Below are 20,552 nucleotides of genomic sequence, written 5' to 3'. Positions count from 1 at the left end.
TGAATAGTTCATGGTGAATAATAGCTCATTACTGAATAGTCCATTTAGTTTAAATTTAATTTAAATATCGAATCAAAATTACTAAAAACATAATAAGAGTTTTTTTCGGACTCCGTAAAACTGCAGTAATTAGTTCGCGGACCCCAGTTTGGGAACTGCTGGCTTAGAGAAAGCTAGCAGTCAAAAGAAAGCGCAGTACCTCAAAGAATCAGGCCCGGATTTAGGGGGGGGGCAGAGGGGACAGTTGCCCCGGCCCCCCGACTTTTGAAGGGCCCCCCTATGTGGAAAAAATGTGATTTTGTGTTATTTTTTTCCTTTGGCCTTTAAAGTTTCTGCAAAATGCTGTGCAGTACTGGACTGATGCTACTGTAGACGTAGAAGTGGCTTTTCGCGCCGTAGGCTTGAAAAATTTTTTTGCACGTGGGCCCCTCGATCTAAAAGTGCCCCGGGCCCCCCATCAGCTAAATCCGGCCCTGCAAACAATAGGAGAATAAATTAAGTGGAGCACAATTGAAACTGCTACTTTTTAAAATCACCGATTGGAATGTTTACATTGGAAGACCATGGTCGTTGGAAATTTGTTTTAAATTTCACAACTAAATTCTTTCCAACGAAACTCTTCAAATAAGTGTTGCCGCAGGTTCAGGCTTTGCAAGAGTTTTTCTAAAGCTTTATTAATTTTATTTTATTAATTTTATATAATTCAAACTTCTTGCTTAGTTTCAAAACAACTTCTTTCTTCTCGTGGCCTATTATCTCTGTTCAAAGATCTTACTAAAAAAACAAAAAACGATTTAAACCTTCCGTGCCTCATGAAAACGTGGGATGAGCGTGTGATTTCAAATTGCAGCAAGCTAAAGCTCCTTTTGCGCTGTCAAATAAAAACAGGTGAATCAACACATCATTTCTTAATATGGAGGTTTATCGGTACGCGCCTTTTAACGTTTCTTGCATTGATTAAACATTGTTACAGGTAAATCATGGATATGAATATTCTATATTTTGCGAAAAAGATTTTCGTGGTTATAATTTGCTTGATATATTCTTTTTATTTTTCAGCATTGTTTCTTTCTAAAAATACCCTTGTGTTCAGTCCGATGCAATTTTTAACCACAGTATATCTCTTTATTTTGCTTCAGTTCTAATTGACGAAACTTTTTCTTTTGTTTCATATTTCATGTTATATAAGACTATGTGCTGGCGTGCAAGCTGCATTTGTACTTATGAAGTGAGCGGTTCAATCAAGTCTTTAGCATCGGTTATATGGGTGATATGATGAAATGTTTTATTCGTTATGTAAGGGCACAACTTTCAAAAAATATTTAATAAGAAAAGTTTGCAGTTTCAGCAAGAAACTTCAAGTCATATCATCCTCAGATTTTAAAATCGCCCTTGTATTGATAGTTTGAACCATAGACTCCTGGTTTGAACACTTGTGCTTCAAGCAATACTTATTACCATTTAAAATTTTGTTTTAATTCAAAGAATGGATAAGGCTGGCTTCAACAATTGTGAAAAATACCTGGTAAGCGGGTAGGGGGGCGGGGGTAGATTTGAGCGGCCATGCCAATATTCTTACGAAGCAAGACGTTTTAATTGTCTTTTAGAATAGGCTACCTAAGGCTATGATTACGACAAAGACCATCTTCAGGCTCACTGTGAGGACTGAGAACTGACTTACGTCTTTTGTTTGTTTCTTCTATTTATTCCAATGTGAATCATACAAAAGCACCGCTTGCTTGTATCGCTCTGGGCTTTTTATTGGGCGATCAGATCCTTCAATAATTAAATTATTTAAGAAGCTTTTACAATGAGGCGATTCTATATTCAGTAATCAATTCAACTCGTAATAGTTCTGTTATTACGCAGATGAATGACAGAGAAGAAATGCAAAATTCTTTGAAAAGATTTTACAGTTTGAAATATTTTTTGTCTTATCTGTTGTGGTGAACGACTGGAGCTAAACAAAAAAAAATTAAATTCCGATTGTTTAGTTAGTCACAAAGCAGGATAAAATCTTTCGAAATAAAGCATTTAAAATCGATTAATTGTCAAGCGGTGGAGAAAATGTCACTTTGTAATCTCACTGGACATCATTCTGTACATCCCTAAACGTTTCTTTTTATTTGCATTGTGCACCTTTTATAGTTTCATCGTTTTTATCGGTTTTGTAATCTCAAGAAAATCTATGATTTTGATTAAGAATTTCGCTTTGTTCTCGCCTACGATATTTGAACATTGGTTTATTAATCGGAGAATAGGTTTAGGCTATAGCCATGAAAAGGCGTAGGCTACGTCCGAGTGATGCAACATTTGCGGACGTTTTTTGTCGAAACTAAGAACAAAGGGGATTACGCATCAATTCACTGCTAAAAGCTCTTAAATAAGTAGATATCAAACTTGCACATACTTTTGATTTTGTTACTATGACGTCATGGGTTTGCGCGTACGACATCAAGCGTCATGAACCGACGCTTGCGTCATAAGGTATGCTCTGGCGTTACAACATCGTTTTCATTAGCCTTTCATTTCTTATGATCGTATAAAGCCTATGCAGTGCAAACAAGGTTTATCACTGAAGGTTGTATATGGTTAGTCGGTCTATCACGAGTATTAATCATGTCTAAAAACATTTAAGATTACGCAACTCTGCTCTTCCGTTCATAACGGTAGTTGAGTCAGGAAGGTGAAAGGTACCTTTGCTAGTAAACGATCTCTTTTCGTCGTTTCAACATCTTTTGAAACTGATTTTTGTATTCGGGTGCTTGAATTAGGTCGAAACTCTCACGATTTCCGTCTTAACATATGCGACAAAAGAATGTGACATTAACATAGTTGATATAACATAGTTGACATAACATAGTTGACAAAAAATTAAACGTAAAAAGTATGTCAACTCACCTGCAATCTACAAAGTTAATGAGAAAATACTTACTTTACTCGAGTCCCACTTCTCAATGGAGTATAAGTAGAAATCTATGTTGTCGCCAAAGTGTTACAATTGTAGGCTACACAGTTTTTTTGGAGATTGTACAATTGCGGAATCCTTATCTGGCATGCGACATTGGAACAGTCAAGAATCAATGTTTTAGGTTGATTGTCAATTACAATCATATATCGTCTTTCTGATGTTGTTTATAACTATCTTAATCCAAACTTGAGAGAATGTTAGAAGATTTGCATATAGCCTACAGTAATTCCAGCGAAATAGGATTAGTTTCAGAAAATAGAATTGGTGGTGTTATCAGATTGTTTTAGATTTCTAAGCTGGAATATCATGTCAGAGACAAGTAGAATGATAGAAAAATTAAAATAAGCAAGCATTTGATGACCTTCTGCGGATCACCAATGATTTAAAGTTACCGGTTTGGCTTTCTATTCTAGGTAGTAGGATACAGTATATAGCAACATGTTGAAAGCTTGATAGCTGCTGCGACAACTTCACTTTGCTTTCAAAATTTCAGCTTAATGTTTGATCGACAACGTTCTCAAAGCTCCGTGTGTAGTCTGAGAATATTTACACAACATTGACTTAGATGGTAATGTAACAATAGTCCAGTCTTTCAAATCAAGAAACCCAATTAGGTTTCATTATTCTTTCGTTATCAAATAAGATGTGTTGATGATATGTTGAAGAAAGTATTGCATTGACATTTGGAAATTTGAATGTCTTTTAAGTGGACTTTTAAAGAAATCTTCAATATAATTTTCCACCACTTCAAATAGGGACGTTAAATAGGCCTACTTGGGTTCTTTCTTTTCAAGTTCAAATCATGAACACCAGTCTATCATAGAAGTTTTTTAAGGTGGATTTTACATTGGAATGTTGCGTTATTGTTACTGTCTGCCAGTCTATCAAACAGTGGTTACGGTAGTTCAAAAAGTAATACACGGAAATCATCGACGTGGTTTTGTAAAGCCCTTTTGTCAGGAATAAATAGCACATTACCACAAATTTCCCTGGAAGTTTTACACGACCCAAAGATATAACTGACCATGATACGACACAAAGTGATTGAACAGTTTATTTATTCCAACCCTACTAATAACCAGTTGAAAACATCAACTGAAAACAATTATAAGATAGAAAACGTCATCAACGCTAAGTAGAGGTAACTGTTACATCACAATGTTATGTTGTATGAAACTACAAAGTGGTTCTGAGGAAAGACCTTCTGCAGTGCACATTTGACTACATTTTAACACCACTGTATCGAAGCCATTTAAAAGTGTGAAACTTTTGAGTAGTTTTGTAGACACGACCAGCAATGGCTGCAGAAAAAAGAAAAAAAGAAGCCGCTCTGTAAAACCTTGTGCAACTCCATTCGAAGGCTTCATTTGTGCGAAAGCGTGCGTCAGTACAAGTCGAAGAAGTGAGAAATAATTGTTGTTTTTAAGCACAAATCGAGCCAGTCGCTTGGAAGTTGGAAGTACCGCTCAGACGTCCGGTCAGCCTTTGGGGATCAAAGAAGTGTGAATCATTATGATAATTTCACTAGCTTTCATTGTTTGAACTGAACTGCTTAAGATGTCAATAATATGCCATAGTTGACCGACAGGATCTGATTCACTTGATCATGAATCAATGTCAGTTTAGATAGCTAAGAATTATCAAAAACCTTTCAACAGTGATCACGTATGTGATGATTGGAGATTGGTAGACCAACAAATTAAAAAGAAAACAAGTTTGATCGGTTGACTGCATTTTGAAACAAGAAATTTGTCTGATGTTGTACAAGCTTAGTCAAACATAGCCAGTACTTTCAGCCAGCATTTGAAATAAAAAGCTCCTTGTGTTTAAAAAACCTGGAAACCAAACTCAGACTTCATAAGCAAGTTACCTAAAGTTAAAACTGTTATCTGTTCCAGCAAAGTAGGTTATTTAATTTATTGATTGCCAGAATCTTGCAAAAGACTGTAGATTGAATAAAACATAGGAACTTCACCTCTAGCAAGGCCAGACGGAAATGTTTACCAGCAATTTGCTTTGGTTGTTACTCCTTCTAGTCGCCTTGTTTCAAGTTTTAGGCGCACAAGTAGCAGGTAAGCATTTTACAGCTTTTGATCTTAGGAACACCGAATACATGTTAGATAAGTTTATCTTGTCTGTGTAAAGATAGTTACTAACATAAGTGCAGTGTGCGGCATTTTTAAATGTGCACGGCTGGTGTAGGCTATATCTGCATCGATTTTACACGAAAATAATTAAACTTTTAATTTTGCTCAAAATTTTTTTAAAACTTGTAAAGAATTAAATTTCATTGTAACACAAGAAGAGTATAAGATATTGAATTTCCCAGTTTGCTTTGTGTTGTACAAAAATAAGCTTGTTTTTCAAACGAACTGTATTTAAAACAAACCCGTTAAGGCCACGACAGTTATGTGAAATTTTGATACTAATTACTAGTTTAACCGCGTCAAACGTAGATTTTGTTAATGGTACAGTATATTAAGTATATTTGTTTAAATACAAACTTCTACGAAAGCTCTTTCCCATACAAAGCTACGCATGTGATTTGTCATATCCTTGTCTACAATGGCGCAGCAGCCAGAAATGGAGTCTAGTTATAGGCTAGTTCCAAAAACGGTAAAATTGAGGACTTTAACTTTGTATCTGCATAATTCATCAAAAAATTTTGTTTACTTTAAATAGATTTCAAAGAGTCAAAAAAATTAGTTAAAAATTTTTAGTGGAGCATTAGAAATTAAAAACAATGAAAATTTGCATATTCTGGCGTGATTTGTGAGTTTAATTTTTGTTTGGCGATAATTCCGATTAGCCTCCTGCCGTAGTTTCTGTTAAGACGGAACAGCTTAAGTTGATGCTAAGCTGGGGAAGTTCGACTAATCCTTTACTATTTTAAACAAAGTACTGATTGGGTATAAACATTTAGTCGCTTATAAATCTATAACCTAAAAGAGAGCGTAATTTTCTTGTGTATATAAAGAACTATGCACAACCACTATCATACGCTGATATTCTCCTCTATTCAAACTCGCATGTCGTCTGCAAAGCTATATTGCTTCGTGTAAATTTTAAAAGTAATGAAACTGCCTTGCTGTGTGTTGTGGCTAGGTAACGTGAACCTCGGCATAGCTGCACGATCATGGGATTTCACCACTCCTTTAAAATTGTCTAAAAATTTATATTTTCTTGTTCATTTGGAAGTGTACATGCTGTAATAAAATGTATTAAAATGTATGCACGGTTATATTAACATTTTATATTTTTTGCGTGTGGTCTCGTAAAAATGTTTCCCGTTGGCGTTTCGATTTCAACGACAAGATAGAGTGTTGAGCTTAGAAAATGTGTCCTGTAGTTTTGCTTGTTTCCCCGTTTTGTTTTACAGAAACTGACGAAGAATCACAATGGCCGAAGTACACAGTTTCAGGAGACTTTAGAAAGGTATTGTACGACGAAGGTACCGGCAAGTTATATGCCGGCGGAGTAAACGCCCTGTACGAGTTTGATCCGGAAGACATTACTGGAACGCCCAGAGTGGTGAGTAAATAACGCGGATCATATAAGGAAGAATTAAGAATGCGGTCGGAGTGACTTTTTTATTACTGTAACAATTTTAATCGAAACTGCTTCATTCGAAATGTTTTTCAGCTTTCCTGGGAGCCTGCAGATGGTGACCGAGAGACGTGTTCGACTTTTAATGAGGATAAGGTGAGAAAGTGAAATTACGACAACCAATCAGTGTATTTGCATTTATCCAATGTTCAAAATTATCTAACAGTTACAAAAAAAAGGCATATGCTGTGCTTCAAACTTAACCCGGTTTAAATTTGACTTCTAATTTTTACAGACGCTTTGCCAAAACAACATCGGTGTCCTGATTTCCGTCAACCAAACCCATCTCTACGCCTGTGGCACCCTTGCTTACAGACCCACCTGCATTTACATCAAAAAAGAGGTGAAAAGCTGTTAAATTTTTATGTAGACCGTCATTCAACGTATCAAAGCACACACAGGTGGAAAGTTTTTAGTTTGTCAAGCTAAGGCTAAGTTATATCGTACGTAGCCTATGTCACAGTTGGGTAGTATATGAAGTAATCCAAGCGTAACTCGACCAATATCCGGACATCTTTCCGCATTGTCGGTAAAAGATGAATTGTGACCTATTTACAAATCTCAAAAACCTATTTCCAAGCGTTGTAAAAATAGTTTGATTGGACAGTTTCAAAATTGATATAGAATGGCGTTTCAAACTAAGACTTGACATACAAAAACCATCTGTGATATTTGCACTGACAACAAACATCGCAATTGTGTCCATTGAGCAAATATAAGTTTTCCTTCCTTGTAGCGTTTATATAATGATATTGCATTCCTCAGTCATTTTCACAAACTGGAGACGAAGAACCAGGTAGATGGAAATCGCCATATGACCCATACGTATCTACAGTGTCCGTCGTAGCAAGTATGTATACTTTTTGGATTTAACTACTTTGTTTGTTATATGTCAAAGCGGTAGTGTTCAAAAGAACACAACTTTTCAATTTAAGAAGTTAAACAAAACCAGAAAAAGATTTACCTTTTACAACAGTGTTTAAACAATAAAATCTTTTCAGATGAAACTCTTTTCACTGCAACTTTGGCAAGTATGCAAGGCCACAATGGTATTATATCAAGAACATTGAATGGAATAACACTTCGCACTGAAGAAAGTGACAAATATTGGCTGAACGGTAAGTTACTGTATCAGTGGAAAAGACAAAATAAGAAGCTTATGAAAAGTTTTGAATCGGATTACTTTACGAGATTCAAAATATAACTTGTAATTCGTAAATTAAAATGTCATACCAACGCTTAAAAAAACTTCAAAACCAGCGCTTGAGCAATGCACGTCGCTTCGAAGAAGTTTGATGACGTAATACGCGTTGGTTTATTCGCAGTCGTGTAGCAAGTGCGCCTCCATTTTAGGTTTAGATCTGTAACTTAACGAAAATCGCAATACCACCATTGAAATAGACGATGCATTCTAATTGCGTTAAGAAGTTTTCATTACTTAATAGATGTTAGACTTTGTGCGCTCGATTTTCATGGAAGAAAAAGGGTTTCCGAATGGTAAAAAAGTGTTTCCTTGTTTGTTCACTTCTTCGTTCACAAGGCTATTTTTTCAGAGTCTTGTTTGTTCTCGTTTGTTGATCTTTTCGGGAGAATTAAGAACTTGCGGTCTATCTTTCGCACAATTTGACTCACGAAAATCGTCGATTAGTTTGTCACAGACACACCATGCAATCATAAGTAAACATCTCAACATCTCGATCTGTGATTCACGGCAAAACAAAAGCAAGTGTCGTTTTAATATTTATGCAATTGACAAGATAAGAATACATGAGCAAACCCGAATTTCCATTCGGTTGTTTCAATGTCTCGCCTTTATAGCCCGGTGTTATGAAAATGGAGTGTTTTTTATGAAAGACGTTTAGGTAAAGCTCAATTTTTTGACTTTATACGCTTCAAAGTATATAATATCGTGCTGAATTGGTCAGGTTTAAACCACAAAGCATTGAAATGCGATAGACAAGATCTCCCAACCTCAAAGGAAGTGTTGAGAACAAAATATTTTTAACTGATGTCTGCACCAATCTTGGTTAGATTAAAATGAACTTATCTTAGATAAAAATGTTAATTTGTCTGCCCGAATGCCAGGCCAACTTATGTCTACAACTTTATCTTCTTTTTAACAGAAGCTTCAGGAGTTACTTGTTTTTCTCGTATCTGTAGGTGGGATTGTAATCATCGTTAAACTTAATGCTTATCTTGCCCAAAAAAATGTTTCTCCTCTCCAGCATTCGTTTGTTTTCAGAAAATAAATTGTTCTTGTTTTGACATCCACTTTAGCTATTCGTTGTTCTCTCAATTATTTCTTAGCGGAGTTGGTGGCACAATAGCTGAATAACCAAAGCTATTTTTAATTTTTTGAAACCGGTTATTGGTTAAAAAACTAATTCAAAGCACTTATTAATCGTGCTGCGTAACGAATTGAGCATTATAATCCATTGCACCATCACGATTCTTCTTGTTTGAGCTTTCAAATAATAAAAGTTGCTTTTGCAGACCCCGTTTTTCTTGGCGGCTATCATGTCAAAAATAACAACCCGGTCCACGACAAAGTTATGGTCTTTTTCCGCGAAAAGGCGGAAGAATTTCAACCGTTCATGTACGGAATGTCAGACAACCCTCAGCAGCGAACGGTGGTTTCAAGAGTGGCAACGGTCTGCGTGGTAAGAATTCTCTGCTGAATTACGTCTTGAAATCGAATGTTCTGCGATGATAAGTCAGTTTCGACGAGAACGTTTGAATCATTTTCCGATTTGAGTGACGTATAGTAACCACCTATGGGAAATCTTTTCAACAAATTTCAACTTTACAATTTGTTTCGTTTGTTTAATGTTTTACATCTCGTAGCACTGGAACAACAAACAATTTACGCACTTTTGTTTGGGTTATTTTCCTTAGCTAATGACGCACAGCGTGGCGAGTGATATGCGCAATAACACGCATTGGCAGCCGGTACCTTGTTCATATGGCTTTTGACAACTTTCAACTCCCACCATAGGAAATGACACATTTTCAGTTAAAAACTGATTTCTAAGCCTTTCTGAGTCAAAATTGTATGACGTAAAGTTTTGCAAAGGTTGAAAGATTCGTTTTGTATCGTGTGAGTATGACACTGACTGTAGGAACTTTTAATTTGAAAAGTTGTCGATTTGTTATTTCAAGCTGTTTGATTTACATTTTAATAAAAGGATTGGTTCTGTTTCATAAAGCGTTCATAGTACACAAGACCAACACTCTCAAGTCTCAATTCGCTTGACTTACTCCGAAACGGCTTTATCCCTATGCAATACATCGTAACTAAACCAGACAGCACGGGTTTTTAGATTAAGCTGCCGTAACAATGAGACAACTAATGACCGTGGAAAAAATCCCCAAGCGTACGAAAAGTAAAACAATTGTTTCAGTTAATTTTCGTGGCGAAATTCTCCTTTTCAATTATATCACATTTTGTTCGTATTGAGGGTTGCCTAATAGAAGTAAGTTCATGGTTTGCAGTGCATTGGCGGTGTACTGGGGTGACGCTAATTCTACACCAAGGTGGTTTGCCTAACACAAAATGCTCGCTGCAATAGTGAGGTTTCAGTTTTACTCCAATTGGCTGATGGAACATCCAGTTTGAGGTTGCCTGGCTGTACCAACAGATGATAAATTCTCCCAGCAACGGTTCATGCTTTCAAATGTCAGTATCTTTTAAAGGTGTTATTTGTAAAATAAATCCTTGTTTAATTCTGCAGAACGATCACGGCGGCACTGCTTGGGTGCTGAGGAGAAAATTTGCAACCTATACGAAGATGAGCATCGAATGTCACACTGCGCCAGACAGCCAAGGCTCCGTATTTCGCTACACCCATTTAGGTAGATATTTACAAGGATTAAAAATCCTGCTAATTTTCTCTTACTTACAAATTCCCCTGAGTTCATTTTCGTGTTTGCTGCTTTCTTTACGTTGTTTTAAGATTGATTAAAATTTAAGAACATAGCCTGACTGATGTAAAGGGTGCGTACTTGAACAACCGCTTATCTTACATCATGTTTACATGCCAATACGCTTGCAATTTTGTGAGTCTTTTTGTTTTACCAAATTTGTCTCGTGTTGTCTCTTTAACCTCAACAAACAAGCAATCATGCGTCCAATGATCTTGTCAGGCAATGTGCTGCAAAGTTGGAGCCAGATTGTTTGAAGAGATAGAATATCTCATCTGGTTTAAATATGTAAATGATTCCGTCTACTCACAAAGCACATACTTGAACTGAACATTACAAGCATTTCACATTTGGATGCTAATTCCTAAATTGCGCATTCGTCTGATACGATGTATACTATTCATTAATATGTTCAAACTAAAAATAAAAATGAACGGCTTTGTGACTTCTGGCCTATGGTCTTTACACATGCAAATCGGACCAATTTATTAGTAATTTGAGTAAGCTTCACCCTTTCTGGCTTCATTACAGATTAAGATCGATATCCAGCTTCATAAATATGATTGAACGACCTGAGCGCTATGAATTATTGTATAACTTTTCATGAGGATTACATTTTAACTTAAAGAGTTTCGAAATATTGATGCAAAACTTTTTGCGTGTTTTCTTTAACGTATTTAGCCTTTTAGGCTTACAGTTTTGTTTACCTCATGTTTGGTGACTCCTGTCTTGCAAACTTGTATGTTACCTTGTTAGGTATCTGAGCATCTTTTTATTGCAGAATCAACATTTGTCTTGGAAAATGAAGAGAATCCTACCAACCCAACCGTGTTTGGTATCTTCACTTTGCCAAAGTAAATATCCTCTTCAGTTTGCTTGTGTGCTTTGTTATGGGATACGTTCTTTCACTGTGTTACGTTTAAGTTATTGGTTGTTTACAGTGAATTTTGACAACCGAAGAAAAAACATCCAAAGCAAACCCTTTATTTTTGGAAGCACATTACTTCTAGATTTGATCTCCTAATTAGATTTTGATTAAAACTAAAACTATTCCTCCAAGTTGACTTACCAAATAAAAATTTTCAAACAATTTTTTCCAACAAACTTGTTTTGTTTTTTTCAACTTAAACCAATAGCCTAAAGCTATGATTAGAAACACAGGAAACAAAAATAGATTTTGAAGACGTTTTGGTATTTCAACTGCCTGAAATCGTGGTTTAAAACTCAAAAGATCAGCATTTGCTAAAAACTTGCCTTGAGACAATTAATTTTCTATTGTTTAAATTTGTGTTTTTGGTAAAAAACTTGCACGATGTGTTGAACAGCTTTGTGTGTTTTTGCTCATTTCCAAATATAGCTGCGTTTGCGCTGCTGAAATCAAAGATTGTATCGCTCTTTGTGATAAAGTTGGCAAAATAACAAAACTTTCGAGGTAGTTAAAAATATGGCGCCAAAGCGATATATTTTTAAACAAGTGATGAGTTGGTATGGATAAAAAACGCTTCAATTCAACTTAACGCCGTAGCATTGTGCCAGCGACCGGAAATTGCATGGGTAAATTAAATTTTTAACAACAAATTATTTTCTTCAACCAGTGGTGCCATTGCCGGGTCGGCAGTATGCGCTTTCAACATGAACGAAATACAACAATCTCTAGCGACCAACCAGTATTGGAACAGACAGCAACTACAACACGGCCCGAGGTCCGAATACACCGGGAAAAAGGAATGGGAGCCTGGAAATTGCGTTGACGAAACCCAAGAACTCGATCATTCCAGGTACATTGTGACGTCATAGAGCAGCAGAGTGGTAGGCTAGCAGACTAAAGCCATTCGAGATTCAGGCTAAGCCAGCAAAAACTTCCAGTTTCCGGACGATTGTGTTATAACACGGTTGAACCAAAGAGGTAGTTAATTGTAGATGGTTAAAGAACTCTACTTGACAATCTTTGTCACTGTTTGACTGGCATTTGGCCTAATAACAGCAATTCTGTGTCATGTATGTCAGGAAATCTATTAAATTATACTAATCAGCTTCTAAAACCGTTTATGGCCAATTTCGAAACTGAACCATGGTTCTTTTTTTGGCTTAACTACAAAAATAGACCCCATTGGACCAGCCCGATGTCTGATAAGGATGTCGAGTATTTATCAAACAGCTTTAGTTGTTTGGAGAATAACTAAAGTTTTGATGAAGGTGATGCGACTTCCTTGAAGTTGAACATATGGTTAAGACTAATGAACGTGTAATGCCAAAAGCAAGTACGGTTCCAGGTGTACCTTGCAGGCACTTTACACCTGCATTGTACCTTGATGTATCATTTCATCGTTAAAATTCAGTGGGATTGTAATTTGCAAAAGTAATCTCAAAAAGAATGTTTTCGTGGTGACAAGTTAAATCCTAGCTTGCGGAATTTGTGAGATTAAGTTTTGTGACTGCAGATGGATCTGCGCAGAGTTGTTGTTGAAAATTCGCAGTGAAAAATTGAAAGCCAACTACAAAGACAACGTCTCGAGACGTTGAAACGACATAACAAGCGCTATTTTTTTGCCAGAAGACTGCTGTGAAATTGGTCTATTTTGTTGTCAGAATTTGAAAGCCTTTGCTTTGTTGCTTTAATTCTTGGATTAAAGTTTCTTTTCACACCCAGAGGCAAAACACTCGGCTATCGTTTTGCGTCGAATCAGAGTTTTATTAATGTCATTGTACTGAACATGAACAGCAGTTTTGCAGTAGACAAATATTGGCTTGAACTTGTAGAATTTCGTTTGCAATTGAAATGTCTGTGGTTTTTTGCAAAATCTACCATGAGTTACTTTGTGTTTCGAGTAGTTGGCGGCTGGATACAGCGTCGTCAGAAATGTCGTTGCGAAACTGCCAAGTTAACTTGAGAGGCTGCTCGTATGACGACGTATGTTAATCTTCATCGAAATTTATATTTTTTGATGGCAACACATGTGAACACGATTCGAACAGTTTCTCGCAACTGGTTGACAAAAATAGTAGACGCTCTTAAAGTGAGGTTGTTTTCTGCGTTGTATATGTCACTGAAATGACTTGTTGTATTCAAATACAGGTTGGCTGGACAAACAAAATAGTTTGTGAAAAGTTTCCGTACTATTTTGATGCTCAATCGTTTCATGAAATTTGGCTACGTTTTTCCTTCGCTGGTTAACAATTAAAACTGGTAAACAATTAAGTTACTGACGTAAAAGTTGCTAATTTGTTTAACCATTGTTTCACCATTGTCTATTTCTAAGACGACTCAGCACGAACACGTTTTGCGTCAGCTCAGAAAATACGAGCTTACGCAATACAAAACACCAATTAGAAGAGAAACAAAATTACCCTAATGCGTCTGCGTACGATGAACAAAAAGTTTAGTACTTACAGTAAAATTACTAGCAATCGTTTTCATGAAATTTTTACACATCTTTAGATTGTCATTTGGTAAAAAGCACCCTGTGAAATTTGGCATCATCTATCCTTCTTTTCCTCGACCACACTATCAAGAATCGAGCATTCGCTACAAGCACATTGTCGTCGATAAAGTATCTAGCGAGGAAAGTAGTTTTGGAAGACCTGCAACCGTTATGTATATGATCACAGGTGAGCTTTATCCTGAAATTTCCAGCTGGCAAAAAGACCAGTTTTACATCGTTTTAGCGACGTTGAAACGATGTAACAATGACGATCTTGTGAGCAAAAATTCAACTTTTTTTTACTAGTCATACCGTTGAACCAAGAAAGACTTCCTGTCTATGCTGCCATACAGTTTTGCATTTGAGTTATCTCTAAAAGCTTTTGAATACAACAGACTAATCAACATCTTGTTTTTAAAAGGTTTTGGATTGCCTGAAAGTGTTTACAAACAACGCTTCAATATTGCATCATGTTTGACAAAATTTAGAAACTTTTCAGTCGAAAATCAATCTCTTTCGAGATTCATTCAACGTCTACAAACGTAGAACCAATGTAAAAAGGACTGATTGTCTGACTCGGTTTCTTCATACTGATAGCTTGTGATCTGACCAGGCACGTCAGAAAGTCATGAATCATTGATAAGACACATTGAAGATGCTTTGCCTTCGGAGATAATTAACAGACTCCTTGCTTTTCTGTTTATTTTTATCATCGATGTGAAAGTCTAAACAAGAATTTTTTTTCTTTCAGCCGAAGGTCTCTTGAAGCGAGTTGTCCACGAGGCATCAAACCCACCCCAATCTTGGTCACTGCCCGATATTCAACTCGACTTACAGGTAAAGATGAAAAGTCTTTGCCTCAGCTACTTTGTACATTTTAAGCAACGTTTCTTCTAAAACATTTTTCTTTAAAAATTTTTGCAAAGTTTTTAACACGTGGTGCAAACTGTCTTCATTGTTTTTGCAGAGCCATGTTGAAGAGCGCATCATCAATTTGATCCTTGGAGACAAACAGATTTTTGTCGTCACAAACCGAACGATCATAAAGATTCCGTTGGCCGCTTGCTCCTTGTACAAGTCCTGCGGTCAATGCCAAAGATCTAATGATCCTTACTGCGTATTATCCAGCCCTGAAAGCTGTGAGCCTGTCGTTGAAAAGAGGTAGGTCCCGTTACATTTATTCTTTCCATGCACCTAAAATTATCCGTGTAATGGAATCTGTTTTTGGGAATACTTTTATTCATTTTATAGCAAAAATATTCTCAGATTTGTATGATGCTTGATAAAGTCTAAGAGGGACGTTGTTGAATCTAGCACTGATTTCTTTACTACAAGACGTTCACTAATGTTAATATAACGTAAAACTGATATAACATGCCCTTTTAATCCTTGCTTATCTGTCACTTCGCTTCTACGTTAGAGTTTCAATACTGCTTAGAAAAATCATGATTTTACAACACGTATGTCTTTATTTAAGGGGCTAGACCACTACTTAAGTTTTGTTAATTGTTATATTTAATTAGTTATAATTTAGGTTTATAATGACATTTCAACTCTTTTCCTGTATTACTGGTAATCATGACGTTTTCATTACAGTCCATCTGAAATTGCGGATCTTCTGAGACAAGAGTTTATCTGTCCTGAAGAGCCTATTCCTCAAACTCCAGGTAAAATGCAAGCCGCTGTTGTTTATAACATTTGTAAACAAAACATTGTAACGTATTCTTCTTGTCCTCCAAGTTTCATTAGACAACGTTGAATCGTAGTTCAAGGCTTTATAATTAATCTAGTTAAGTTTCTTTTGGTGGTTTTATGAGCAAAATTTCATTTTAATTTGTGAAACATGTGATCATTGATGTAGCATACGGATAGACTAAAACCGTTGAATATCAATTTAATAGATTCGTTTATTTTTCGTCGTTTTGATTGGTCATTTTAAAACGGGTGTAATCTTTTCTCTAGAATCGCAACTGATTGAGCAACTGAAGTCGAACTTGACTGAGTTGAAAATTCAAAGGGACGACAGCATGAAATCCCTCACGCACTTGATGGAAGAACAGCATGAAAAGGTTGAAACCTGCCAGCAAACCATCACTCAGCAAAACCTCACCATCCAAAACCTCACTGATCTCTTCACGGAGGCATCTCGGAAGATGCTAGATGAAAAATTATCGCTTGAGTCGACATCGGATCAGCTGACAGTTTGTCGGCGGCAAAGAAACTACATTTTCCGCAAAGCCGCTCAACTTTCCGCCGAGGTCGAACGTCGTCTGACAAGAGAGGAATACGACAAGGAAATTGAAAAATTGCACCAAAGCAGTGCACTGACTAATCGTCTTCTCCACCTTCGTCGTGACCAACTTTACAACTTAACTTTGAAAGCCAACGGCTGTTACAACGAACTACAAACTGCCAAGCGCCAGATTACTGTACAAAATGCAACTTGCGAAGCGGAGAAGCGAAAAGCCAAAAGAGCGCTTTCCGAATCAATGAAAAGTAAGAGGAATGCATTTTCATCTTCAAAGTGTTTTAATTTAATCATCATTTCTTCATTTCATTGCATTAATATCATATAGTTCTTATTTCCATCTATTCTCTATCCGACTTAGTCATCATTTTTGCATGGTAAGTCTTATTCGGCCGTATAAAGTTATGCTAATTTGCATCAGACTATCATAAGAAAAACAGCACGATTTTAAACTGAATTTTATCCCGGGTATTTGCATGTGATTTTATTTCAGCCATGCATCAAAAGCTGTCCAACATGCATGAAAGCTCGATTGAAAAGGACAAGAAACAAAACAACACCCTACATGAAGCCAGCGCAAAGGTGGAGAAATGCGACCATCGCATAAAGTCATTGACAACCGAAATAGACTTCTTGCGCAAAACAATCAAAAACAAAACTTTGCTAGCAGAAGAGCTCAGTAACGAGTCCGTAAAACAAGAACGTCTCATCAAGCAGTTGACTTGGCTTCATAAGCGCAACGGTTCGTTTTGACTTTGTGTATCTTACGTAAAATCAACGCTTGTGAAACATGAGCCAATGACATCCCATTGCTTTGTACTTTTTTATTTACAAAACAATTCTTAATGCTACAAGGGTCCTAGTCTCATTGCATGGTTTTGTTTACTTCATCATTACTATGTAGTCTTTTAAAGCACGTTTGAAGTTTTTTTTCTTTCTTTGCTAATGAAGTCTTAGGGAAAATCTGTAGACAAATCTGCGTCTGATGTTTTTAGAAAGTTCTAAGGTAAATTATATTTGACTCACATTGGATTTACCTGACGTAAAAGAGGTCGAAAGTTTATCGCTAAAATGTGAAGTCTAAAAGTCAACTTACTCACTTCCGCCAATGAGCTTTTACTCGTCCCCGCAAGGTTTAGGTGTTTTTCTCCTTGAAATTGACTATACGACAACAGAACATTAAACATGTGAAAGAAATTGTTTAAATGGCAACGTATGCTTTTCAGGAGAACGAGGCCAACAAAACTGCGACAACAACGGTTGGTTCTTGTCGAATGCCACCGGCAACTTGTTCCTGCTGGGAAAACGAAGAGCGACCTTTCAGCAAGCGACCAAAGCCTGTGGTCTTCTTAACGCAAGACTTGCGGTGTTCAGCGATCCAGATGAATTGAGGTAAGTGTCCAATTAATTGTTTTTTTCAAAAAAATCAGTTTAGACCAAGTAATTTGTTTTCCTTTTTAAGAGGTTAGCGATATGAGTTAGCAATGAGCAGAGCTCAGTCTACTGAATTTATTTTATGAATGTAATTTTTAACTCTAATCCTTTCGTCTTGGCAGATACGTGACCAATGTCATTCGTGCATTTGAGCCAACGAGACATTTTTGGATCGGACTCGTGAAGAACTCCGATACCTCTTTTGACTGGATAGATGGCTCTTCATTAGAAAATGGAGGAGACCAGTTTCCAAGAAGTCAGAGAGCACGAATTCAAAGAAGGTAAGCTTGAAGATGTACTAGATGTAGATCGTCGTACCAAGCTCTTTTCTCATGTATCATAATCTCATTACCCTAATTGCTCAGCGAGTCAGAACTTAAATTTGTCTTTCAAAGAAATGACTCTTAAAATGGAGGACGTTGTTGGCTTTGTTACTTACAAATCGGTTTTACATTTACAATAATTTTCTTTCTTTGTTGTTGTTTTGGCCAGTAACGAGATCGCGCTTTTTTCAGGGCCAAGTACTGCACTGAAATACGCACGAATCAAAGATGGAGTCTTATTCCTTGCGGCAGATTGCGAAGACCTATTTGTCAAAAACGTCAGTTGAAATTCTTCTTCATTTGAGTTTAGATTGATTGTTTAGGAACGGTGTTATATATTAACGTTGTCATATCCCTGATAGCAAATCAATCGTCTACAGACGTTGCATCAATATAAAAAACGATTGATTTGTTGTTTGGGATGGAGGTTTTAATATTCTGGATTAATCTTTAAACAAACTTTAGCAAGTTTTCCTTCAAAACCGCTTTTATGATTTGCTTGCCTGGAGATGTTTGTTCTTTAACTAAACGAGCTTTCTTTTCCAGTTTCAGGCAACCCAAGAACATGGCGCAGTTCGACAAGTGCCATTTTGAAAGATTCAAAATATCGGAAAAGTGGTTAAGCAAGCTAACATAGACAACAATTTCTAGATGTTGTTCACACTGCTTGAAATCGCCTAGAGTATGAACCTCTTTACAAGGTCTGGCCATTTCATGGAAGTCAGTGAGGTGAACTTTGACCACAACATTCAACGGTTTTACCAACACGTTGCTTTAGTCTTACTTTTGAATACAATTGTTTTTTACCGCTTTTCGTTCTTTACACCAAATATTGAAAAAAAAATGATAAAAACATGAATATATTTTATTTTTTATTCGGTTGTCTTAACGTAAAATCTACAAAACTAAATTTAAAACCTCTGGCATCGTGTGCTCTGAATGGAGCTTTACTAATGATTTGATCGTAATCTTTATAGTCTGATACATTTTCAGTGGATGCGTTTTTAATCAGAGCTTCCCAATGTTATGTCCTTGGATCATTGGATGAACATTGAACACTCGGTATTGCCACAATTTGGTGGGAAAGCAAATTTTTGTGTAACCAGTTAAGAGATAACCAACTCCATGTTTTTGTAAACATCATCAAAAGTAAACCGAGCCTAGCTCTTTCATTTTAAACTTTTTATTGCTTGTATTTGTCGTGTACGTTTCAAAGTGAAGCGAATTGTGTTTTCTTTTACCTACAACAGCAACGGACAGTTGAATGATATATTTATTATGGTCAATTAATTAATTATTTCTTTTTATCGCGGCATTTCACCGACCCAGGCAGCAAAATCCTTCATTTTTTACATTGATTCAACATCTGCAAAGGTTGAATCAATGTAAAATGACGGATTTTGCTGTTTGGGGAAGGTATCCTTTCTGTGAACGACATAAGCTGACAGAAATGTAGACATTTCGTTGATTTAAGATTAAATTGCACGAAACTGCTTGTTAGCTCTCGTGGTTGCAGATTTAACGAAATGAACGTTTTTGTGCAATATTCTTCACAAGATGGATGCGCTTTCTTCTAACGTTAGTAGACTCGAAGTCGCTATTCTTGAAGCGGATTATTTTCCCAATCGATTAAGTTTTTTCTTTTGGAGTATTTATTTTATGAAATAAAGTCCTTGTACAACCTGTTTGATTTCTAATGTTTCTGCAATTTAGAAGCCGATTATATCCCAAACAGAACGTGCCAGACAGGTCAGACTAATGAGCTGCCAACCTTTTTATTTGGTTGTAAACAAACTGAAGTGACCCTAAATAGTTCTATTGTGAGCTACTTAGCAATACGTTTAGGTTACATACTTAGAACAACTACGAATGTTAAATTTCACTGACTGGCTTCGTGTAAGCTTTCCCTACCTATTAAGGTTATGATAAATCATTAGACAATCCACAAATTAAAGTGTAGCATTTAGACTTATAAACCCTAGTAACTTTTCGGTTACTTTTTAATGACGTGTTCCAGGCTCGATCTTAAATTTTTTCTTGCATCAAATGACATGGTAAAAAGTTTCTGCTAGGTAGGCACTTTAACATCACCCACTCGTCGAAGAGTGCCTGCTTTTCAATGTGAAATTGCTTTGTGTTTTAGTCACAATCTTTCTTATAAACTCCATTGATTGCAGTCATTAACATCCTTCTTGCACTCAGTTCAGTTGCGGAAGAAAAAATAGTATTAGCAGAGGGGAGGAATCGAACCCACGAAATCGAAATTACTACTCCTCTGCCCCAACCATTAGGCAACGCTAGTTGTAGCGAAGCATTCAGTTAAATTTCTTTGTATCAAAATTTTTCGATCAGAATATCACGTGTCGAGTCACATGACTGAAATCAGCTGAATCGCGAGTACGCTTTTCGACGAGTGGGTAATGTTAAAGTGCCTACCTTTCTGCTACTGGTAATAATCCATTCTTTGAGATAAGTAATGCTTCCAAGCATTTTTTTATTCAAATTGCCTTTCTAAATTTTTGAATTACTGTATTAGATTTACCGCTCACACACAGACTCAGCCTTGACTCACATTCATTGTATTATTTTGATAACGTTAAAGTTGCCAATAAAAATTGAGATTAACG

At 36.4% G+C, this 20,552-nt stretch overlaps 1 protein-coding gene across 2 annotated transcripts; it reads left to right on the top strand.

Moving 5' to 3' along the window:
* Positions 1–4,874: 4,874 nt before the first annotated feature.
* Positions 4,875–19,610, top strand: LOC145786802 (semaphorin-3A-like). Of its 2 annotated transcripts, XM_082598544.1 has the most exons (20): positions 4,875–5,043; positions 6,351–6,502; positions 6,614–6,673; positions 6,813–6,920; positions 7,343–7,427; positions 7,579–7,695; positions 9,071–9,237; positions 10,309–10,429; positions 11,280–11,352; positions 12,094–12,276; positions 13,938–14,107; positions 14,672–14,757; positions 14,888–15,081; positions 15,517–15,587; positions 15,883–16,416; positions 16,662–16,910; positions 17,395–17,560; positions 17,725–17,883; positions 18,118–18,203; positions 18,472–19,610. In XM_082598544.1, exons 1-20 carry the CDS (start codon positions 4,968–4,970, stop codon positions 18,546–18,548), a joined length of 2,934 nt encoding a protein of 977 aa, XP_082454670.1. In that variant the 5' UTR covers positions 4,875–4,967; the 3' UTR covers positions 18,549–19,610. The 2 variants fall into 2 exon arrangements, with proteins under 2 accessions (XP_082454670.1, XP_082454671.1); XM_082598545.1 differs by lacking the exon at positions 16,662–16,910.
* Positions 19,611–20,552: the final 942 nt, after the last annotated feature.

Source organism: Aplidium turbinatum, chromosome 17, assembly GCF_918807975.1.
Source record: "Aplidium turbinatum chromosome 17, kaAplTurb1.1, whole genome shotgun sequence".
NCBI classification, from domain to species: domain Eukaryota; kingdom Metazoa; phylum Chordata; class Ascidiacea; order Aplousobranchia; family Polyclinidae; genus Aplidium; species Aplidium turbinatum.
The sequence above is the reverse complement of the archived record's forward strand: the minus strand, read 5'-3'. Positions and strand labels throughout refer to the sequence as shown.